Genomic DNA, 25,718 nt, shown 5'->3' with positions numbered 1-25,718 from the left:
AATTAAAATTTTATTTTAAAATATTTTTTTCCCCCTGTACTCTGAGATCAGTTTCTAGGCCACTCACCCCTACTGTCAGTAGGAAGAGAGGATAAGATTGATCCTCTTCTGCAAATTATAAAAGTGTCTTCGCTTAGTTGTATTAATTTGTCTTACTTGCTCTTTGGATGTCATAGGAGTGAAATAAGATCAGTTTGTTTTCTGCTATCCTGTGCATCGCCAGCATGGCTTCGCTAAGAACAAGTCCTGCCTGATCAACCTAGTGGCCTTGATGGGGTGATTACATCAGTGGACAAGGGAAGGGTTACAGATGTCGGTTATCTGGACTTCCGTAAAGCCTTTCACACAGTCTCCCATAACACCCTTTTCTCTAAACTGAAAAGAGAAGGATTCCATGAATGAGTTGTCAGATGGATAAGAAAGTGATTGGACAGTCACGTCCAGAGGGTAGTGGACAATAGCTCAGAGTCCTGATGGACATCAGTGACAAGTGATGTCCCTCAGGGATCTGTATTGGGACCAATGTTATTTAATATCTTCATTAATGACATAGGTGAAGGGATAGAGTGCACCCTCAGCAAATTTGCAGATGACACCTGAAGGACGGAATGCCATACAGAGGGACCTGGACAAGCTTGAGAAGTGGGACCATGGGAATCTAATGAGGGTTAATAAGACCAAGTGCAGGGTGCTGCGCATGGCTCGGGGCAATCCCCAGAGTCAATACACAGGTGAAGATGGGGGACGTAGAGATTGAGAGCAGCTCTGCTGAGAGGGACTTTGGGGTGCTGGGGAATGAGAAGCTGAACATGACCCAGCAATGTGCATTTGCAGCCCCAAAAGCCAATTGTGTCCTGGGCTGCATCCAAAGCAGTGTGATCAGCAGTCTGAGGGAGGTGATTCTGCCCCTCTACTCTGCTCTGGTAAGACCCTGCTGGCGTGCTGCATCCAGCTCTGAGGCTGGATATCAACCTGTTGGAGCAAGTCCAGAGGAGGGATACCAAGCTGATAAGAGGGATGTTGTGAGGAAAGGCTGAGAGAATTAGGTTGCTTCAGCCTGGAAAAGAGAAGGCTTTGGGTGACCTAATTGCAGCTTTCCAGTACCTGAAGGGAGCCTACAAGAAAAATTGAGAGAGCTTATTTACAAGAGCATGACAGGATAAGGGGAAATGGCTTCAAACTGAAAAAGAGTAGGTTTTGGTTAGATATTAGGAAAAAAATTCTTTTCTGTGAGGGTGCTGCGACACTGGAAGACATTGCCCAGAGAAGTAGTGGATGCCACATCCCTGGAAATATTTAGGGCCGGGTCAGATGGGGCTCTGAGCAATCTGGTCTAGTGAAAGGTGTCCCTGCACGTGTAGGGGGGTTGGAAGTACATGATGTTAAAGGTCCCTTCCAGCCCAGGCTATGATTATGTGATTCCATGATTCTTTGTTAGCTGTACTTAGGGCAGCCTGCACAATAAGTTATCAGAGAGAAACGGTGTCTTCCTCCTCCATCTCACTTCCTTCATTTGCTTTCTCTGTTTCTCCAAAATATTCTCTAAGGTTTTCAGTAAATCAAGACAGAAAAAGAACACCCTATTTTGAATGGCTGGACAGAGAGGGGAATTTTTCTTCAATTTATTCTCTAGCTCTTCATCTGTCTTCACAGGGAGGAAACATTTTAAAACCTTTCTTTAAAGTGTTGAGGTGAGAGGTCTGTTGCTGTTTTATTCCTTGAGGCCTCAAATTATTTTTCATTCTTGTCAAACTAAATGCCCTAGACCTCCCACTAACAAAAATGTCCATCTCTTTGTCCAGGAACTGGTAAGATGTTCTGACAGCTCTTCTGACTAGAAAGCATCCAGCTTGGCATGATGGTCAAAATCTCACACTAACCAGAACCATCTCTATCCCTCCCTTAGAACTGAGAGAGAAAACACTGACAGAGCATCTTTTTATGGTGACTCTGAAAGACTGATTTTTCATGCCAGAACATCATCTTTATATTTCTATAATATCCACTTGACTTCAGAATGCCTCCAGTGTTTAATATTCTTTTATGGTTTTAGAGTCAGCCTTCATGTGTGAACACCTCTGTAGTATGGTCTTCTGATAGGGTCATTCAACTCCAATAAATAGGCATAAATCTATCCATCTTGGGTTTATTTGGGTCAGTCGATAATATGTAGAGGAAAAAAAAGATAATATGTAAGTAGAATATGATTCTTAAGCTGGTAGCTGAAGCGTATTTGGACAATCATAATCCTCTGAAGAAATTATTAAAGTAAGGAAAATACCTTGCTTTGAATTCCGAATTACGCTTCTGAGGATGTGGCCTGTTCTTAGCCTATATTTACTGTGAGAATTAGCTAGAAAAATGATCAGTGGTTAATACATGCAGACAGAAAGTGTCAGCTAGAAATGATGAATGTGTTTTCCTTCAAATGAACAGTGTTCCCAATTTCCCGTGTCCAAGGTGAGTAGTGTGATAGCAGTGCATAGGGGATGGGAATAAGAACTGGAGCAGGAAGCCAACTTCTGCCTAAAATGCAAACCAGCAGTGGCTGCCTTTCAGAGGAGTTTCTAGGAGGCAGTGATTCCCTGCTTGCAACTCGCCTGTGTCTTCTGGGATCTGCCAACTCATATCTCCAGGACAAGGAGATGGAAAACTGCCACTTCTGCTGAACTGAGATTTCAGTATGAGAGGTGAACCAGGAGTCCTCCATGGGAGACAACAAGGTACTTCTGATCAGCTGATGGATGTCAGCTGGCAGCCAGTACCAGAGATAACACAGTGGGAACAGCATATCAAATCAACTTCCTTCAAATGCTCTGAGAGGAACGGTATTTTTCTCAAAGTTATGCTAAGCCTGTCTGAAAAGAAAGCAAAGGAATGGTGAACAGAGAGATTACCTTCTCCAAGCTATCTCTAAATGTATTTACTTTTCACGACTGGAAAGCACAGTTGAAGGCTGTAGTTCTCAGTAGCAGTCTTCTGCCAAGGACTTCTGGAACATCAAATGTCTCCTTAATCTACCAGGCACTGCAGCAAGGAAATACCTGGCTGTATTGGTATGTGACTTCTGACTCACACTTCATAATTGCTTCTCTCTCCTGGCAAAGTTTGTTTGAACTATGGGGAAATAGATTGGCCCTGGAAGGGAGGTAGTGTAGTGCAAGACAGTCATGGAAGCAGAATGTCTCTCCACCACCTCATTTGGCTTCAAGGGTATGCCACTGGTTCCTAGGCTTGTGAGTGCTGCTGTCAGGAGGCAGAGAGAAGATAAAAGGCACGCACTTGAGTTATGTCCCAGCATGGGCCATCTCTTCTTGTTCTCCAGCTGGCCAAACACAGAGAGTTGCAGCTGATGAATTCTCTTGCTCTTTGTCCTGTTATACCTCCTCTTCTCACCCTATGCAGTTATTGCTTACTCTTCTTTTTCTAAAATATATTAGAAAGGAAAATAAAAATTTCTGTACTTTGAGTCTGACTATCTCTTTCTGAGAAAGTTTTTTGCTTAAATCTTTAACTGATCAGGTTTCCTTATAATGGCAGTTGATTTCTAATTGATAAGTCTTTAGAAGGTTTAATCGGTTGGACAAGCGTTCTGTCTTGTTCCTAAAGGCTTTTTTTAAGTGCTTCTTTGTAGCCAGTTTCACTTGATATTAGAGAACTGTTTATTTGCTTATGTCTCAAAACAAAAACCCAAAGAAATACTGTGAATCTACATCTGGCTGAAATGTGCCTTTGGAAGTTTGTGAGCAGTAACAGGTTTGTAGCCAGGGTAGAAATATGTAAAAGAGTTTGGGTTTGGAGTTGATAAATAGGATAATCAATGAAAAATAACATAATGAAAAGATAAAGATTTGATTAAAGAAAGAAAAAGAGACAAATTAAAAGCTCAAAAACTATTACAAAAATTTAAACTCAAGGTTCTTCCTTAAAACGCAGTAACTAGAGGGAGACATACTGGAATAGTAACAGCCTATGCCAGTTCTCTATCCAGTGATAAATTGATGTTAATATTAAGACTGAATAATTTAGAGAGAGAGATTCTGAAAATACTTATGGGTTTTAGCTTAGAAGTCCTCTTAAGAGGTTTGGAAATCATTAATATTCCCAAACTACTTTAGCACCTTTTAAAATTTTCTCTATTTTTAAGCAGTCTTTGTATTATTAGAGTCTAACTGCTTTAATGCTGAAAGCAGATTTATATGTTCTAGAGTGACCTTCTGCCCAAAGGCCATCTGGCATATATATTACTTTTTATTTTCTAATTGTCGCAAATGCTTTTAGTTTTCAGTAAAAATGTGGGGAATATCTGTCACCACTGAACCACTGCTTCACTAAAGGACTAGAAGTGAAGAATGATGTCAGAGAAGCCAGAGGCTTTCCTTGGTCAGAAGAGGAAATAAGGACATGGATGGAAGCTGGGAACGCCCTTCTGTTCACTGACAATTCCTAACAAAAAGGTGGCATGTATTGCCTTTCCCAGTGCTAGCACGATTCAGTTTTAGTCTTTAATTTCCTTCAGATTATGTTCAAAGTGTGACTAATAGGTTTTCTGTATTCATGACCTTTTAAATGTATTTCCTTTCAGATTGGTTTCTCTTGCTGGTTTGAACGTAAGCAGTTTATGGAGCGCTGTTTATCTAGGCGTGTCTTGTTATTAAGTCTCTTTATTAACATGTATCATGCAACTTAGATGTTCGGATTTAATGGTTAGTGGTTAAAAGTATGCTCACACAGCATTGTCATGAGTAAATGTCTATAAACAAATATTTCAAATGGATATTGTAAATTAATTTTTGAATTAATGTGTTCTAAATAAGCAGAAACAGTCAACTGTATTAGGGTGAAAAATCACATTTGAAATAACACTTTGAAGTTAAAAACTTACACTATATTTCTTTGTGGTCTAGAAAAAGCATTGGAAAGCAGCTCAGTAGATGTGGAGAGAAAGGTAGGAGGGGAAGAAAATGACTATTTCTGTTGCCACTATTATCTACATGAAAGTAATTTTTTTAACCAGATGAAGTAAATTCAGAAGCCTAAGTAAAGCATCATTAGCTCCACAATATGCAATATTTATGGATATATCTGGTATCTATTCTCAACATATAGATAAATCAGTTGCTAGTATTTATAAGGGCCTAAATTTTTCAGCACTTTGTAAATACAGTTAAACTTGTTCTAAATGTCCTCTAACATGACAAAAATGAGATACTCTACCAAAAGTGTTTCTTGTACAAAATATTTTTAAAACACTTGGGAGCAGAACTAGCATTCCGAGTTTTTCTGCTGTGTGGGAATATTTTCTGTAACTTGTTTTACTGAGATGTTCACGAAGATTGTAAACCACAGAAGTGCAAATAGCTGCTTTAAATGATACACAATGCAATTTTAAGGAAGAATCTGGAGTAGTGGAAGAGAACTGAATGTTATAATAATGGGAAAGCAAAAGAAAGTACCACTCTCTTATTTATTAATTGATCAAGAAAAATTTGTCAAGCTGTGAATATTTCAGCATGTCTGTAATTGTATGCAAAAGTCAGCACATGGAGAGGAAGTGCTATTGTGGAGAATTTAGAAACATTTTTCATTATTCTGGTATCTTTGGAAGTAAAAGTGCTAGTACAATAAGTTACCTCAGGACCACTTTATTTCCATTAATGGCACAGAAAATACAATTGAAATTCTTCATGCAACTGAAGATCTTTAAAAAGAGAAATTTGAGCTTCTTTGGAAAACTTATGTAACTGTTTTAGAAAAAGGTGTTCATATTTGAAAAAAATAAGACTGTCTTTTACTATATGTTTCTGAAAATGAACTATTAGGTAATCACAGTTCATCGGAAAAACAAACGTCAGTTTTTGTACACAAGCTTCATATTTGGGACAGATTTTTTTCATTTTTATTTCTGTACTCAGAGGCAGATGTAATATTTTGTTATAAGTCACATACACAATAAAGCAGCTGGGTATTCTTACTGCTTTATTTTTTTCTCATTGAAGCCCAATTTGAAATGCTGTTTATTTTTAAGCTACTGTCTACAAATAATACATAGCCCTATTTTTATCATTCTATGGTCAGCACAATAGTGACTCACAGAATAGTCACTGTGCCTGATGTTGGTAATGAGCAAACAATGTCTAGAGTAATAAATGTTTACAGGACAAGACTCTTGTAACTTGTTTTGGATTTGCAGTGCATATTCCATAAGAACTGGTCAGGAGAGCATATTTTATTCATTTTTTTAGCAAATAATTCTCTTCATTATCAGGAGACTTCTAGAGTCAGGAAAAACAAAGCTATAGTAGGAGAGAAGTAATTAAATTTTATCATTGCATAAGTGATTGTAAGCTTTACCAGTAAAAGGTCTCCAAGAAAACTGAGGGAAAATTATACTTTCTACTCTTTATTAGTTTTCTAGTTAATCATGTAAGAGATGTTTGTGTATCTGTGTATGTATCTTGCCCAACACAACCAAATGTTCATAATTTCTGCATTACTATTATACTACTACTAGTAGTATAATCAAAACGTTCCAACTATTTGTCGTAGCTCAGTTTTCCTACACTGCCAAGCATAACATGTAAGGCATGGGGGCATTTCTACACTTGAAGCATGTATCTTTCATACAAATTTCAAATATCAACCCAACTCTGTGACAAATATGACAGCCTTATGGATTTTTAGAGGTTGATACCACTGTCTCCAGAATTTTTTGTAAATAGTAAAAGGTAATTCTATCTGTGCACATGGTAGATAGAATTTCTTCAGTGAGACTGGCAGTCTTTCAAAACACTTCTATGACAAATAAACACTTGGAGAACCTGCAAATCTGTGCTTCATGGAAGATGGAGACCTGCAGAAACACTGGAAAAATCAGTTTTTTTGAAATTGAAAAACAAATCTGGATTCCTAAATAAAGAGGTGATGATAGCCTGGATGAATAGTGTCACATTAAATAAAGCCAAGAGGATAGCTGTGTGGTTCTTTTTTGAATGGGGTTTTTTTTTGGATCTTTGGGTTGTTTTTTTTTTTCTTTTGTGATGTGTCCTCAGAGGATTCCAATATTCCTCAAAGCAACATCAATTTGTTTGGATATCTGCACCATCCAGCAAGTCATCATCAGTGACCAATGAATGTTCATCAAGAGTTTGCTTTTAATTCCTCTCCTGAGTTTACTGAGCACAGAGAAGCACACCAAGTTGAAGAAGTGTGTCTGCAATGGCCACTGTGATCCAGCAATTATAAATTCAGCATTTTTTTGTTCTTTTTCTGGCAACATCACTTGGTTTCATTTTTTCTCATCCAGTTAGGGATACTCTGATTAAATAATGTCCTCTGAAAAAAAATAAATTCCTGACTTAAACTCTTAAAAATTGCCCCATCTGCTACATAATCAAGATTTTGCCAGTCCATTTTCATAAGGAGACAGTTTGAGTCTGTCACTTGTTTAAAGCAACTTCAGCTACCATATTGCACTTTCAAAGTGTCTTTATTGAGTAATTCTGGTGTATTTTAGAATGAGGTATTCTCAGGAGTTGGTAATTAATGAATTGCACAATAGGTTCTGACTTAGCTCAGATGGGAGACAGCAAGTTAAATCCTTATTCCAGAGAAATAGGGTAGGAACTGAGGTTTGTTGTCTCTTAAACAACTCCTAAAGTCACATGGGAGGGGGTTCACTCGTCATGATGTCAAAAGGCAAGATGGAGAACAGGCAAGAAGCCTAACTTTGGCTGCTTTGATTTCTAGTGACTGAACTACGGTTCTTTTATTGCTAAAAATACTGGAAGCGTGAAAAGTATTCTGGAGTACCAATAGGCAAAATAGTACATTTTAAGGCAGATGTAAAACACTGCTTCCAGATGGGAGAGGTGGGTTCAGATTCTCTCCACTAAGGAAGATCTAAACTAAATCATCAGGTCCTAGCTGGCTTTTCCAGTGAGTGTCTGATCTTTTGACAAGTTAAGGTGACTCAAGTTGCTGCTTCCTTCTTTAAGTGTTTTCTTTCTTTTGCTTTTTCACGTCATCTCTCACTTTAGTATAGCATTCAATTAAATGTTTGTTTACTTTTCCTTTCCACAAATAGCATAAATAAGTACATTGTGAGAGAAATAAAACTGAAATTATTTTTAATTTTTTTGAGCTTGTCAGCTTTTATGTGCACCCTCTTTTTATAAGCTGACAATTATACTTCTGTTGATGTACAAATAAGTTCAATTGGATGGGGAAAATAAATCATTTTGATCTTTATATACCTTCCATATGTTAAAAACTTCACAGAATAAAAGCAGGGCTGACAAATTATAAGGAAAAATAATTATGGTATATAAAATAACCTATTTCCTTATTTTTTATTTTTGGAGGTAGTGAAGAAGGCTTGATAGGGTCTCGTAATTGCTTCATTTGTTAAAAGTCATTGTAAATTATTCTGACTTTGAGAAAAAATGTCAACCTCTTCTTTTGTGTTCTTTCCCTCTGCTTCCATTATCCGCTTCAAGGTTTTTACTTTCTCTGCCAGGCAAAGTGCTCAGAATCCAAGGCTGTAAAGCAGGGATGCTTAGCTCTGCTTCTAGGGTAGTATCAATTGCAGCTCTGGGAACCAGCCATTTCTGACATTAATCTCTGTAATGGTTATGCTCAAAATGGCTTGTGTCATCATGTCATCAACTTCATGTCAGAGAGACGTACTTCAAAATAGGTACCGGCGCTGAGCACAGTGGCTCGCAGTGACAAGCAAATAAACAGAAAAATAATATCTTAATATCTCTCTGCTTTCTTTTCTGCTTTTCCATTTCACGATTTTTAGTCAAAATACATGTGTCTCTTACCTTTGACAGGATTGTATACTGCTGTGTAAAATACCACCTGTTAGCAATTTATATCCTTGTGACTCACAGTGGAAGCCTTGTGTATCAAAAGAAATGAAACATTATGAAAAAAATGGAATATGGTGCTACATTGGGTTTTTCCATAATATAGATTTTTTTTTCTTAGGGTGTTTTTAAAAATGTCTTTGATTTTAAAGCTTGAAAGTTATATTCTTATGTAGCTTTCTGTTGCTTTGGGTTATATATACTACAATAAGTATATATTTATTGTTATATTTCTTCATAGATATTTCATTGATCATAACACAGAAGAAGATAGGTATTTCACCATTGATGCTAGTACTGGGACCATTAAGACTGCCAAGATCTTTGACAGAGAGGAGACACCTTGGTACAACATCACAGTGGCTGCTTCTGAGATAGGTAAATAATATATTTGGCACATAGTATTAAACATAAAACTTAGAAAGGAAAATAATAATTTTCAGATTTTAAGAAACACCATCTTGAGATGTTATGTTCTTTTTAACGCCATTGGGTTTTTAGCCAGTCTGGATAAAGGAGAGTTTTCTGTGTGTGTGTTGTGAATACCCTAAATCCACAGAACAAGAAAACAAAATGCCACACACCTATGTGATTCTACCTGTGTAAATTTACCATGTTTTTCTGTATGTAACAGAAGGCAGCCAGTTTACCTAGGAACAGTTTCAAGCATGTTGTGTCCTAAAATCAACACCTTCTCTGTTTTGTGTTTCATAGTTCATATATCTTAGAAATTAACACTTTATAGTACTGTCTGAGAAATACATCCTTCTTTCTTGTATCTACTATTGAACTGTTTTAGCAAACTGGATGTTAATATGCCTGTGTTAATTTATCAGGGTATACCTCTGGCCTTTTATTAGGCAAATTGCCGGGTAAAGATACAATAAATACTTACCTGTGTATTTGAAAGTCCTCTAATTTTGATGAATTTCCATTGTCTCAGATAAGCCCTGCAATAATCAAAAAATGTCTGGCTGAGTAGTCCCAGATAAATATTTTTACATGAGGCAAGGACAGTTTAAAGAACATTTCAGTTCACCTTTTCATTACCGGGTCTTTATTTTCGAAGAGTAAAAGTTTTAAAGTTAAAAGACTCAACAAAGAAAATGAAGGAAAAAAATCCTAACCTGAATCAATAGATTCAACCATGCTAAGCACTATTCATAATATCATTTTTCCTTTTTTTTTCTTTGTGTATGTATTCCATCATTTTCATATAACAAAATGCAGGGTTTACTTTTAAGGGGTGCCACTGGTATTTTTGAGTCTGGTCTTCTTTCATCTGTGCATTTCTGGGTTAAAATGTAATCTGTTCCACCACTAGATCACTAGCATATGCATAGAATAAACAGCATGAACAAATTTTATAAGGACAACAAATTGTTTCTTATTATTGTACCTACTTTCACAACTAAATTGACATTTTTAGCTAAGTACTTTTCTATAGTAAACAATAAAATCTAGAGTTTTATGGTTAGCTCTTTGAAAAGGTAGTCACTGACACTTCTACGTGCTTATCAGTGTCTTCATATCTATAATGTGCTATTTCAGTGCAGCATGAAATAAAATATAATTTAAGCCTAATTATAAGCAGATGAACAGTAAGTGCTAATTTGAAATAAGATTTGAAAACTACAGTGGGATACTGAAAAAAAGGAGTAGTCATGAGTCCTTTTCTGGAAGCCATCAAAATGTAATTATTTTGCAGAAATAAATCTCAATAGCATAAAACCTAAACAGAGCTTCCTACACATTATTTATTTCACATAATCAAAAGACTGGTGTTACATGTATCATGCTGAGAGAATAGTATGGAGAAATGAGGATTATGTTTATAACTAATATAGAATGGAATAAATAATAAGGATGATATGTCTTTTTAAAAAGACATTTAGAATTGTCTGTTCCAGGTGCAACTTTTTACAGGAAAATACAGATCTGTTTTTTTCTCACTTGCATTGCCTTTGTTATTGATAAAGTTGGAGCTGGAAAAATAAATAAATCTATGGTGTCAGTTGGAAAAAAAATTCAGCTATGAAGAAAGGAAGAGATAGTAGTGAAGAAGAGATGGATGACAGAGAGATTGACATAACAGGCAGCCTTTTCTTGTGTCTGCTTCTTCAGCCATTTTCTTATTTGCAGTAATTTGAAAATTACAACACTGTTGTACTCTTCCAAATCCATTGTGAAATTAGTAAATGAATCCATGGTGGAGCAAGAAGCATATGTTTTGTATGGCACATCAATTCCAAAGCTCTTAAGTGCTATCTATCCCATATTTACAATCTTTTATGGCATTTGCTTTAAAGTCCATGCACAAGGTATTGCAGAACTAAGCTTAAAGCTGAAAAATAGGCCAAAGGCTATGACCAAAGTGTTGTTTAGCTGTGACAGTGGGAGTCTTCAAGTTTATCTGTCATGGTAGAAGGCGTTGGTAGCTTCTGACACCATCTGCTTAGCCAGGAACATAGCAGAACCTGCAAGGCCCAGAAAGATTGTACTGCTTCAACAAGAGGTCCTCTGCAGAAATAAAGCATTGGTTGCAGTTAGTTTCTTGAAGTATTTTCCTCTCTTGATTTTGTGCTACATTTCACTGATAGAATTCAGTTTCTACCTATCATCCCTTCAGTAGCTAGTTGTAGCTAGGCTTGCTTTGCATAGCTGAAAGTTAGAATCAGCATCATATTTCTACCCTCAAATGTATGATATCCTTATGCTACTGTTTCTGAACCTTCCATAAGACATTTATTTTCACTTTTCATCTTAGTTTTTGATATACACTCTGCATTGGTCAAGTGTCCTCTGAAGTCAGTGGAAGTTCTACCACTTTCCTCTGTGGGAGTAATGCTGATACAATAATCAATGATTTTTTTCTATTTATGCTGCTACTTCTTAAAGCACACCAGAGTTCCTTACTATAAGAATGGATGGGCAATCCTTTTTTTCTTTAACATACATTGTTCTTAAACAGCAGTATACAGTGAGGAAGAGTGGGATTTTGGTGCCCAGAAGCTCTTGCTTTGATTGTTTCAGTACTGGTACTTCCTGTAATCTATTTATGGTATTAGAGAATAAGATGATTAAGGAATACTGTATTTTTATTGTAAGATCTACAGACTATGTCTGGGGCAGGGGGAAGGAGTAGTAGTAGTAGTAGTATTTTAAAATACAGTTTCACATAGAATTATTCACTGGCTTTTCATTGTCTTTTTAGAATTCTTTGGAAAAAATTATATAAGTCTATTTGAAAGAGGGAGGAGATAGAATTTCCTTGGTTCTAGTAAAGGTTTTTGAACAAGGCTTTGACAAGACTAATGAAAATAGGAAAATATAACAGATGAAAGACTTGTCAGATGAAATACAGTCATAGTAAATTGCTGTCCCTTTGGAAGTGGAAGAAGTTAAGGCTGAGCTATTTTAGGGATTAGTGTAGGATTTGTCAATTAGAATTCTTTGAGATGATGTCACTCAATGATAGAAAGTGATTCAAATTCCAAAATAACCTCCCTAGATGCTAAGAATTAAGGAAGATGGAGAGAGATTCTTGTAAGAATCGTAGAAGTGTAGGCTAGATAAATGAAGAGCGACATGGATTGAAAATTGTCTGAAATGGCAGGTTCAAAGGGCTGTGACCAGCAGCTGAAGGCCAGTCACTAGGAAGTACTCCGAGTGTCTGATACAGGATACAATACTGTTTAATCTCTTCATTAATGGCCTTGTTGGTGGAACAGAGTACACTCTCAGCCAGTTTGCATATGACACTGTTGCCTTAAGAGACCACAGAAAAAAACTTTCTAGGCCAATTTAGTGTATAAGACAGAGAGAGTAGGTTCTTTAATCAGTCTACAGGCCGGGGGAATACACATGATGCGCACCCACCCAAACAGTGGTTCTATGATTCTATAATAAGGTCCATTCAATCCCAGATTTATCCACCCTGCGGTTCTGCCCAGTTCTGCCCCCTGACACGCCCCTTCGGGAACTGGGTTTGGGGTCTTTGGCACCCCTTCTTCCTCATCTTCTTTGCAACACGTATAGTCCTTGGAGCTCCTCCAAAGTTCTGGGCTTGAAGCTAGCTGTCTCTATGTGATACCTTCTGATCCAGGCTTTTCTACAATTCTACCTTAAAAAGAAAACTAAACACACTAATAGAATTTAGAGGGATTGATATGAAATGGGATAATAGGATTGGGTATGTGTAAACATTATGCTAGAGCATAAGTGATATAATACAGCTACATTAAAATCTACATTTACTACGCAACTACTTCTAAAATCTACAAAAGTTAAAAAATCCAAAAAACTCTGAGACATCAACACAAAACTGGAGTAATACCTGATTCACCAGTCCATTGTGGTGCCAACCAGAAGGATCTCAACAGACTGGAGAAATGGGCGAACAGGAAATCTCGTGAAGTTTAATAACAGGAAATGCAAAGTCCAGCATCTGGAGAGGAATAATCCTGTGCACCAGTCCGCATGCAGTGCCAACTCTCTGTAGAACAGCTTTTGAAAGAAAGGTGTGGAGGTCCTGGTGAATGAAGGCTGAACACGAGCCAGCAATATGCCCTTGCGACAGAAAAGGCCAATGGCATTCTGCACTGTGTGAGAAAGACTGTTGTCAGCAGGTTGAGAGAGGTGATCTTTCCCCTCTGTACAGCACTGATGAGGCCATGTGTGGAATGCTGGGTCCAGATCTGGGCTCCCCAGTACAAAACAGACATGGATATACTGCACTATGTCCAGTGAAGGGGCATGAAATCATTAAAGACTGGACTATCTCTCATAAGAGGAGAGGTTGAAAAAGCTGGGACTGTTCATCCTGGAGATGCAAAGGCTCAGAAGGATCTTATAAGTGTGTTTAAATAACTATTAATCAATATAAGGAAAGACTTATCTGAGTAGTATCCAGTGAAATGACAGGAGGCAATAAATTGAAATACAGAAAATTCCATTTAAATGAATAAGGAAAATAGTTTTACTGTGGAATTGCTCAGAAATTGGGACAGGTCACCTAGAGACCTTGTGGATTCTAAGCTCTTGGAGATATTCAAAACCCAACTGGACATAGCTCAGAGCAATGTACACTAGTTGATCCGGCTTTGAGCAGAGGACTTGAACTTGTTGATCTATGGAGGTGTCTTCCAAATCCAACAATTCTATGATTTTCTGATATTGGAAACTGTGTTTTGAATGTGGAAAAGACAACAAATTGTGATGTATTCTCAAAGAAAACAGGTGATTTTAAAAATAATTTTAGGTGATTCCATTAAGGTTTCTTTCAAGCGTATATTAGTGCTGATAACAAAAGCAAAAGCAACAATAGCAGCAAAACCCCAAATCACAGCAATTGCAAGAGAAAGGGGCAGTGAATGCAAATGGATGGACTTTAGCCAGTTCCAAAGCCAATTTCAATTAGAAAAATAAACATGTACTTCAAAGTTTTTCAAAGAAGTGCTGAAAATAAGACAAATGATAGTATCATTGAAACTCAAGAAGAAGGAATAAAAGCCACAGGGAGAAATAAACACAGGTGATTGAAGGAATCAGAGAATGTCTTGACCTGAGAATCAAAGTGAGGATTATAGCTTTCACTGGAAAATTCTGTTTAGAAATGTTGCAAGGAATACTTTATCATAAATTCCTTTTAGATACTACTTATAAAAACAGAACTGACTGTGTTCAGTGTTTGTACAGAAATTTATACTGTATCTGTAGACACAGAACAAACCAGCTTCTAGATATGGCTTTCCGATGATGCTAACATCAAAAAACAGCTGGAATTCATAAAGTACTGGACATTTAGATGGGTAATAACTGTTCATGTAATGAGAAACACAATTTTTGAGAGCAAGATAAGTGCTTATATTTCAAAGATTTTAAAGATGCTTTTACTCAGGCATCGCAATGGGCTGCCCGGGGAAGTGGTGAATTCTCCATCTCTGGAGGTTTTTAAGATGAAACTGGATGTGGCACTTAGTGCCATGGTCTAGCAACAACGGCTGTCGTGGATCAAGGGTTAGACTTGATGATCTCGGAGGTCCCTTCCAACCCAGCTGATTCTATGATTCTATGATTCTCTTGGGAATTTTTCACACATTTCTCTTATGCAACTGGTATGCATACCAGTATGTGAAATGGATTTCTGGGTTTACTAGATCATCAATAGTTTTGTGATGGAGTTATGGTATTCCTGAGTGTCTCCAGAATGCTATGAATGGAAAAGCAGATAGTTTCCCTCTATTTACCTAAAAGACCAAATTAAATACAATGAGCACACAAACTTGTCTTTGAAGGGTCAATAAAGAGTTCCTAATTTGTAAGCTGTGGAAAGGCTGTAGAGAACAGGAGAACTGAAATAACAGTGTTCCTATAACAGTGTTCCTGCCAGGTTCTGTCACATCCTCCAGACTCAAAAAAATCCTATCAAGAGTGGACAAATGACCACATGAAAGGATACTGTACACACAAAGCTTTCATACTGCAATAGATTAGAAATAAAAATACTGAAGAGACATCATTATGCAATTGATTTTACAGAAATAAAACACCAGAGATCTTCAAGGTGTTAGACAAAAACAGATTTGGAAAAAAACCAACAAAACAAATATATTTGTCTTTGTTTATGTCTTCTCTATTTACTATGCTGTGCATGTTCTTCATGCTAGCTTCAGGGAAAAAGATAGAAATGTTAGAGAAGTGTTTCATTGACAAAATATGCAATACCTTATGATGTGGTATTGAAAAGATACCAGAAAAATACAGTCATTACAAAAAAACATTCAAAAAAATAACTTTCAGGTGTATTTTCGTAGAGTGCCAACAAAACCTTTTCAGAAATAAAATATGTGAAAAGGCAGGATGGCTCACAAGAATAAGAGTTTGGAACAGTTAGTTTGCAAGAATTAGAGTAAAAAGCATTAAAGTGCATTTTCTAATTATAACATAAGCAGTTTTTAAATCAGTAAGTGTTGGTAAAAACAATAACGGAAAGATATAGTTACACAATTCAGATGAAAATAGGATGCATAAAGACAAATACTAATTTTCAGCAGCGAAATATAAAACCGCTTGACATGTTGAATGAATAGAATAGTGAAAGTCCTATAATTACATTAAATAAACAGATGAAGTATATAATCATAGTGAGGTGCAGTTATATCTTTTCTTTAGGAACACAGGGATATTGCCAACACATATTGCCATCGATGAACAGCAAGTCATGAGAAGAACTTGACAGTTCTTTTTCACATTTTATGTTTGCATTGTAGCTGAAGAGACATTAATGAGATTTTGGAAGAATATTAAAATATATTACTCCTGGTAATATATTGAGACTCTCATATGAAGAAGGAGAACTGAAGCTAGAGTGGAAATGTAAAGTATAAATAGTATCCCTGTTAATGCTATTAAGAGGCACACTGATTTATATTACGAGAAGTAAAATCAAAAGGCAAAAGTCCACAATTAATTTCTGTTTATTTTGAAACTTGTCTAAACAACATGTGCATTGCCTGAAGGAAATAAGTCTATGGAGTAATAGCTTCCTGGCCTACGACATTGAAAAAATTAGAACCCAACAAGAATTTTTGAAAATTTATTTTCTAATTTTAATTTTTTCCACATAATCAAGAGTAACTCTTAATACCTTGTGTCAAATAATTAATTTTTAGAAAATTTTCCCTTTTCAGTATCTTTACGAAAGTAATCTAATTACAGTGTTATAATCTGCTAACACTCTGTGTCTTGTAGAGAATTGGATGATTATTTAATACCACTGAGTTTGTTCCTAGATTTGTGCCTCAGTTTTATTTTGAAGTGAATATTTTTCTTACAATAAATAAAAAATTTCCTTGTGATTTTTGATGTCAAATTTTTTCTTCAAAACTAAAAGCTTTTTTTTAACAATAGAGAATAGACTTAAATAGTGAAATTCACTCAATTTTTTTAACATCATTACAGGGAAATATTGTTGCATACATGTTGCATGTATTGTTTTGCTACATTTGTTATTAACTCTATTAGGTACATTACAGAAGTGGAAATAATGTTGTTATCATAAACCCTACCTTCACCAGGAAAAAAATCACATTCATCCTTTGTCTTTTACCTCACTTGCATTCTACCTGCTAGCTCAGTTTCAGAAAGAGTTTTGGTATTGGTAATATTTACCTTATTTTTCCAAGAAACAGAATCTGCCACAAAAATATTTCCCTAAATATGAAATCAATTAAAAGATTAAAGTAGATTTTAAAAACTGCAAGGTCTAAGTTTTAAGACTGTATTTGTCATGGAGTAGTGACAAATTGGATATCATTCACAACAATATGAATTCATAGAATCATTGTTTGTAAAAGACTTTTAAGATCGCTGAGTCCAACAATTTAGTCTGAAGAAAAGGAGGCTCGGGGGAGATGTTACTGCTCTCTACAACTACCTGAAACGAGGTTGCAGCAAGATGAGGGTTGATCTCTTCTCCAAAGTAACAAGCAATAGGACAAAAGGATATAGTTTTAAGTTGTTTAATCTGGATATTAGGAAAAGTTGCTTCACTGATAGGGTGGTCCAGCATTGGAACAGGCTGCCCAGGAAAGCAGTGGAATCACTATCCCTGGAAGTGTTTAAAGACTGCGTGGATATAGCAGTATCTACCACTCTTTAAAATGTGCTAATCAATGTGATAAGGAAAGCCTACACAAAACTATTAAAAAAATCCAATAGTTGTTGAAAGGCAGCTAGTTCAAGAATTGATATATCTAATTCCAATTTTGGTGCTTATTCTCTGTTTATATTGGTTTGGTCATTGGCTTCTAGGCATACTGGATTTTCTTCTCCTCTGTTTCTTTGGGGAAAGCTATGATGAAGATATTGCTATATTGTCATCTGAAGATGATGTAGGCTATTGCTTTTGTTGGTTACCAAGGTGGGTCCCAAAGAGGGGATAGATTTTGGGATCACATGGCTTTTATTTCCCTGTTTGAGGCTTTGTAAATCAGTAACAGAGTCTCAAAACAGACATTTTTGGCCACAGAACCAGTATATTTTGTGGTACGCTGATTAACGTTGTCTATGAGCTGCAGAATTTTGCTTGCATTAAGGCAGAGGGTTTTCCAGCTTGAGAGTTCTAAATATTTTCAGTCTGCTGCAGTGCTATAATCATTACTATTGCTCCTGTAGCTGCTGCTTCTATCACTACGAGCATAACTTAAGAGAAGTGAGCAGTGCCTTCAGGTTTGTGTTCAGTGAAAAGTTAAATTTTGCTACAAGAAAAAAATTAAAACATTTTCTAGCCAACTACAGGCAACAATATTTAGAAGTACTCACTAGCTGAAAAAAAGCAGACTAGAAAATTACACTTATTACTAAATTATGCATAATTTTCAACTTGCCAGAAAATTTAGTTTATCACGTATACACCATCCTGAATTAAACCCAGTATTTTCTGAATATTGCTACAGTCACTTATATATTAGACATTATTTCATCACTTTAGCTCTGCTTCAGTAGTTTATTTTATCCTTCCTAGATCTGTGTTTATTATTCTCATCTGTTAAAACTAATCTTTATTAGAGAAATGTGATGAGCCCTTTATACTTTTCTTTAAAAAGTAAGGGTATAGATAGTTAGTTGGTAATTTCCTGTGTTGGTTTGCCTCGTAAGGTCTTGGAAAGATGTCAAAATGGGATTTATATACTATAGTTAAACAGTTCATAGCTGTTTAACTCTACCAGTCTAGGAAAAAAAACAAACCAAACAAAAAAACCACAATAACAAATAAAACAAGAAAATGAAACAGACAAAAAGCAAATAAACAAAACCACAAAAGACTGTTCATCTCAGGACTTCTATTCTGAGAGTCATTCAGGTAGAATTTATTTTCATAAAGCCCATGGGAATTTTGTTAATGAAAAGGAAGTATCAGACAGCAGTAGCTATATTAGAAAGCTTTCTTCTTAAATATGGATTTTAAAGTCGGCCCCACAGAAACTAATGAAAGAGAAAATTGAAGGCTTCAGACTGGCTGTTGATAGGGTCTTCTGTAAATTTAGGGTGGACTTACCGGTGGAGGATCTGATAATGAAATTGATTCACTTTACAGATATTTAGTATTCTGAGAAAAGATCTATTCTGGGAAAAGTCTCAAGCATAAGAAAGCAAGTATCTAACATAGGTGAATCAGAGCAATGTTTCTGCTTCAGTTACTCCTTAAAACAGGGAGCATTCACTTTGAAAAATCTACTCTAGGGGCATAATGCTAATAGGACACAGAATGTTTTATAATGTGCAGGCCTGAAATCTATGTCAGCACTGATTATCTTAAAACTGGAAATCTGCCAAACTGCTGCAAGAAATTTGTCTAATTAACAAAAAAGGTACTATTAAAAGGGCCAGTTATTAGAGTGGTTTGGAGATCACAGCTGAGTTGTACACCTGAAAAAGATTGTAGGTTATATTGATTCTCTAAAACAAACCTTAAAAGAAAAATTAAAAAAGAAAAAAGCTTGTATGTGCTTCAATTCATTCTCATTCTCTTCCCCCATTATAAACTGTTCTGTCATCTTGGATGCAAATCTGTGTTATATGCACAATCTTCCAGACTGTTTTTGTAAGTGGTGTTAATACTGTCCCTATTAGCATTTTGTAGTGAGTAGGTTGTCAGTATGGAAATTTGCCTGGAAATGTCAGTGATCCCATGAGGTAACTCTTTCCAGAGAGATACTAATAATAATTTGTGAATTAAGAACTCTTTCAAACTGGTGAGGTATTCATAATTCTTTGTACTGAAAAGCAGCTGCAGAAGAAATAAAGGTAAACTTTCTGAATCTCCATAAAATATCTCTGTGAAAATACTGCAAATCTAACCAACTAGAGTAAGACTGGTCTGGGTAGTAGTGACTGGCATACAAGAGGACACCTTTAAGGTGGGACAAAGAGGTCTGCTACACTATACTGAAAAAAAAACCATTAACCCTTTTGCCGCACGCTGGACTAAAAAGTTTGATTTTTCCTTCCACAGTAACTACTCAAACATGCCAGACCTAAAGAGCAGTCCTATATCTCTGGTACCCTCTGCCCTGTCCTCTTCCAGCTTTTTTACTCTCTTCATCTTAGATATATTATATCCCCTTATACTTTTGAAGATGGCACTGCTTTGAGCTGGAAATTCAGACCTCCAGAAGTCCCTTTCAACTAAGATTTTTTCAGTGATCCTATGATTACCTGATAATCACAACCTTTTTTGGCTTCTGGCTAAAACTCCTTTGAGTTTTCTTTAGTATTAAAATCCTCAAATTCTTCATTATAGTTTTGAATACCCTCCAAAATGGATTTGTTCCTCTTTAACCCTTTACTATGATCTCCACCTTTTATCTCCTTTCTATGCTTTTGTGTGCTCTTTCTTTATGTGCATTGTGTCCTTCATTTCATTTATACCACTTTCTAATTCACATCCCACACAAATTATGCGTGACAACCTCAACAAATCATCAAAACCAAAGTTTCTTTTAGCCCTAGACACCATGTTCTGTAGTTGTAATCACAGGATTTTTGTAATTGCATTGTCTGATGATGTTGACGAAAGAAGTTACCTAAATCTGTTGTAAGCTATATTTAAGTGAACAGTAAGAAATATTAAATCTCTACTGCTTATGCTATTCTGCACAGTTTCTTGACCTATCTCCAGGAAAGAAACAAACATCTTTTTGTTAATAATCATACTGCAAGGAGTGTCCTGGAGAGAAGATTGATTCCTTCAGTAATAAAAGCGAGAGTAGATAAATGGTTCCCTTCTCCCAGACACTTAGTGGACAGCAAAGAGTCATTCCTTCTCACCTTCACTTCACATATCCCCAACATTTTAACATTCCTCAAAGTTTTCCACTAAAGGTGTTTTCTGTATAGCAATAGAAACCCTCCGTCTTGCATGAACACAATTGAGATAGCCCATTTTAGTCCCTTAGTTTACCTCGTACAAAGACATTCATAGGTTCAGGGTAAAGCTGAAAATAAGAATATTTAAGGAAAATTTCAGCAAGAAAATAGAATTTACAAGTCTATAAATGTCTTCTGAGTGTATTCTTCTAACTCCTAACGTTAATGTTATTGGGAATAGAGGTTCCTCTGTTACCCGTCAAGTCTTCTGTTGACTTTTTTGATCTCCTTTCAATTCCCATTTTACAGGGATAACTGACTAAGTTCCAAAAGTGAAGAAAAATCATCAGGTGAAGGTAGACCTATTAGTTAAAAAGAGAATGTGAATAATCTGAAGAGATCTTCTAAGCCCTAGATGCTTTGGCCAGTATCCCATGTGAAAACAGGGAAGATAGAAATAGATCTCTCCATTTGACAAAAGAAACTTCAACATTCTCAAATATTCTTTCATTATGAGCCTACATCACTGATCACTTTGAGACCAAGTATATGTCTAATCAATGCTTTCCAGAATTCTGAGCAGAGATCATTAAAGGTTTGACAAAAATAAAGCATTTTACAAATGACCCTCTTGACAGAAACACGGTTTGGATTAATTACAATCAAAATAACAAAGGAGAATGAGGTTTAGACTACTAATGTTTATCTTTTTTTTTGTCTTTGCTTTTCATAAACACTCACAGGGACATGAAAGTTTAATATGTCAGTTTGTAATACCCCATTTTATTGCATCTGAAAGATTGACTTTACTGTCTTCTACTGATAGTCTCATTTAATTGGTGAATGGAAGATGAAGTTTGTCATCTAATTGATTGATATATGGACTTCAGAAGGTGTATATTAGTTAATTATAAAAAGTTTAAATGCCTAATTCTTTCAATAAAATAAAATTACCTTATTACTTAGAAGTAAGACCAAGGATATTATGGATTGAAAAGAATTGTTGGGCTTTTTTCCATTTTGTCATGTAAAGTGTTTTCTCATTGAAAGGATTCTATTTATTGTGCTAGGGTGAAATCTTTCTGAAGGTGAGCTCTCATGAAAGTACAGATCACAGACTAAGACACTGGTACTTAGACATTGTTTTCTTCCTGCAAAAATTATTTTGAGAATTAGCATAACAACTTATGAAAAATTAGAACTCCAGTTTGGGAGAGGCTTACGCATTTGTATTTTTTTATTATGTTTGTATTTTATTTTATCAACTCTTTAAGGAACTGTGAAAAAGAAAAAATGCTTTAATATTTTTGTATTAGATTTAATTCAGTACTGTGATGACACTTTCACATTCATTGCAAAGCAATTGATCATAACTTACATTTGACTTAAGTGACTTAGGACTCATACCATGCTTCCCACTCTTTTTGCTTACTGTTTTTTCAAAACAGTTCGTGAAGCACAGCAAATACCTTTTAATACGTTGCTACCAAAATTTCTGTAATAAGCCACCTTTAAATTCAGGATGCAATGGAATATTGAGTACTTCAAAGGGCTTAATACCCCCCTGTGTGTTTTGCAGACAATCCTGGACTGGTGAGCCACGTTCCAGTTGGTGTTAGAATACTGGATGTCAATGACAATCCTCCAGAGCTTGCCAGAGATTATGATGTAGTCGTCTGTGAAAATGCAAAGCCTGGTCAGGTAACTCTCACAGTTATCTTTGTCCCAGTCATAAAGAACAATTACTTTGTTAATGTAACATGTCAGAAGTTTGATTTGGGGAATACATGTCATAATTCTTTTTGATTTCATTTTAGCATTTCACATTTGATTCAACTTTTTAACTGTATTAGGGTGAAGGGAGGAAATTTGTCTTGTTGCTGCAAAAAAAAAATACTCAAACTCTCTTCTGTAAAGGCAAGTAAAACTTTAATCTTGTCAGATAAGTGATAGAATTTGACAAACCTGACTATCCTGAATGAAGTGAATGAAGCAGATTTAACATCTCTCATCTAAATGCCACATAGTAGCAAGGTTTCAAATAAAGCTTACTGAAATGGCTGGTGAACATGGCTAACATCCTCATTTTTTGCATGTTGCTTGTCTTTGTCTATGCAGAGTCATTTTGGAAGAGATGTTGAATGAGTTTTTCACAACTATGAGCATGGGGAGGGTTAGAATGAGAGTAAATAGCTGAATCACATTCTAGCCACTGCTCCTGTGATCCATGCACTTCACTGCTATCCAGAGTTTGACAATTTTACCAAGTGTCTTTGCTTTTCTGCATAGTTTTTACACACCACGCTATGCTAGTTTTGCATTATTGCACAGGTCGTATGTTTCAATTATGAGCTCATATCTTTCCTGAAGAATATATTAGTAGTAATAACATTTTTTTCCTCAAATTCTTAAAAGCAGTGTACATAAATGCATAGTGGCATATTTCTTAAATTTTAAAGCATAGGTTATAAAAATGCTGTACTTCATCTGACTATTGCCTGATCAAAGTTGTCTTCACTCTAACAATGTCCAAAAGCTGACACCTAAAGAGCATTATAAGAAGGTGGTAAGCATGTATGATACTTAACCAAGTACTTCCCTGGTCTCAGATCATTTGTGGATCATTTCCTGACCCAAATGTGGTGTCTGTGTTTTTAATAATCCTTTAATAACCATGGCATATGAATCTGGCTAGCTTTTCCCACAACCAGCATAATCTTTTGATATCTACTACCTTGTAGTTTTACATTTTAACTGCATGCTTCAATAAAACCTACAACCTCTTTCCTTTTTTTTTTTTTTTAATCTTCCCATGCAGTATTCCATTGATATTTACCAGTTCTTGTGTTGAGGGAAAGGGAGAGAAAGTGCAGTTGATCCCTATTTATTATCGCTGTGCCATGCATAAGTCTCTAGTGCGTTGCCCCTTAACCATCCCTTGTCCAAACTGAAGAGTCCTACTTAACTGGGACAAGCCGTGATAAAGCCCTTCTAGACTTTTGATCATTCATATTTTCTTCCCTTGAACTTTCTCCAATTCCTCTCTATTCACCCTGAGGGGGAATCAAGATTCAAGATGCAGGTATGCAGTGGTTTATAATTCTTATAATAGCTTATGCTTCATAGTATATGATGATCTCTGCTTTGCTCTATAGTACTTTCATAGCAATTTCTAACAGTGGCTTTGCTTTTTAACCACTAGTAAGCACTGAATGCAAAAAGCTGCCTGCAATAACACCAATATCATTAAAAGTAATAGTCAGCTCAGAGATCATCATCATGTATATGAAGTTAAGACTTTATGTATCCTATAAGACATTTATTGTTACATTGATCAACAAATGGTCAAACATAAACAGGAAATTTCTGTGACTTTCCCTTCTCATGGAATAGACAATTTACAGAAAAGACTCCGTTTCTTTTAAGCAATTATGTGTACAAGGACCTTCCCTCCTATCTAATAACTATCTGCATAGCTTTCTTCAGTGCTCTTATTGAGACACCTCATTCAAAGCCCTGGAAAATCTAAGTCGGTCTGTCTGTTAACTGAATATCTCTTATTAAATCCTTATGAAAGTAAAAATAGTTTCTGAAAACCTCAAATAAAGCCAAATATAAGAGAATTAGAACTTGTAAAAAACTAAAAAAAAAAAGGTGATATTTAAGTGGTACAATTGCACTTGCTTCCTATTTGGGTCAGCGTCGTATTTCTCTCTGAGCTACTGTTGCAAGTGAGAATGACTCCATATTTCTGTAACACTGCAATTTAACAGCCGAGATTAATGCTACCATGAGGGACTCTACAAGTAGTCCTTTAATGTCAAAGGCTGGACCAGCTTGGTGTTGTATGCTTAAACTAAGAGGACATACGTGACATGCACTATTTTTTATTTGCATTGTACAAAAAGGTTTCAGAAAAATTGTGACACTATTGCACTATACAAAAACTAAAACAAAACGCAAAAGTGCACAGATCTTACTCAGAAGATGTTACCATTTAGTCTAAGGAAAAGAAAAAAGACAGTGTTCAACAAATATTAGGGAGGGACAAATAAGGATTGAAGAATAAGGCAAGTGTACCATAAGCTAAAATGCATTCCCAGCTGGGTGGTTTTGAATAACTGAAAAGGCAGAATTATTCTTGAGTTTTTCATCATCTTATGGGAATGCTTCATAAGATTTATCCCTAAAGAACATATTCTGTACTGCTGGGGATATCTGTTTGACTAATTATTTCAGGTTGGGCTCCAGCTCTACACTGTCCTGTAAGAGTCCTTATTTGTTTCCTCAGTACATCTATTTTGAAATTATTATCTGCAAGATAAGCTAACCAGTAGATTGTCATTGAAGGACTTTCTGTCTTTGTTTATTTGTTATCAGAGGAGGCTTCTATGAAGAGAATCAAAGTATCATCAAGTTGCAGAGCCTCTGCCGCTTCTTTTTCCCTCTACTGCTCTATTTTTTTGTTTAAAATATCCCAACCAAACCACCAAAAAAACCCAACAAAAATCCAAACCAAAAATTTCTTGAGAGCTTTATGCTTAAGCTTAAATGACCACTCCTAAGGCATGACAAAAAGAAAATGCTTATGAGGAGATGATCATTTCCATGACATACTGACAGCTTTAGTCCCTTAGTAATTGTATTGTTGAGAAGAAAGACCAAGTATCTACAATAGATTCCAGGTGAAGCCTGGTAGATATTATATATTAAAGTCGATAAAGCAGCTGTGATTTTATCTTAAATGGCATTAAGACTTGGAGAATACTGACTTCTAGACATATACTCATTTTGTGAATGATTGTGAAATTCAGCCAATATGGGAAAATGACATTTTGCAATCTTCCACAAAGGAAATCAATGTTAGCTGACAAGGAATGCCTCTACTATGTGTTTGTCATGTGCATATTTACTTCTTTATTGTGAAGTTCTAAAAAAGGATCTGAGTAGAATTTAGCACCTGCTCTCCACCCT

General features: G+C 35.9%; 1 protein-coding gene across 9 annotated transcripts in view; it reads left to right on the top strand.

Moving 5' to 3' along the window:
• The window catches only part of CDH18 (cadherin 18), a 486,743-nt gene that overhangs the window by 439,300 nt on the left and 21,725 nt on the right, over positions 1-25,718 (top strand). For all 9 annotated transcript variants that reach the window (XM_017809411.1, XM_017809412.1, XM_017809409.1 and 6 more), the window contains 2 exons: positions 9,115-9,251; positions 22,324-22,445. In XM_017809411.1, the coding sequence (XP_017664900.1) occupies positions 9,115-9,251; positions 22,324-22,445 (259 nt within the window). The remainder of the gene's footprint in view (positions 1-9,114; positions 9,252-22,323; positions 22,446-25,718) is intronic.

The sequence above is a fragment of the Lepidothrix coronata genome, unplaced genomic scaffold, assembly GCF_001604755.1.
Source record: "Lepidothrix coronata isolate B3197 unplaced genomic scaffold, Lepidothrix_coronata-1.0 Scaffold26, whole genome shotgun sequence".
Taxonomy (NCBI): Eukaryota; Metazoa; Chordata; class Aves; order Passeriformes; family Pipridae; genus Lepidothrix; species Lepidothrix coronata.
Note: the sequence above shows the minus strand (reverse complement) of the source record. Positions and strands in the feature narration are given on the sequence as shown.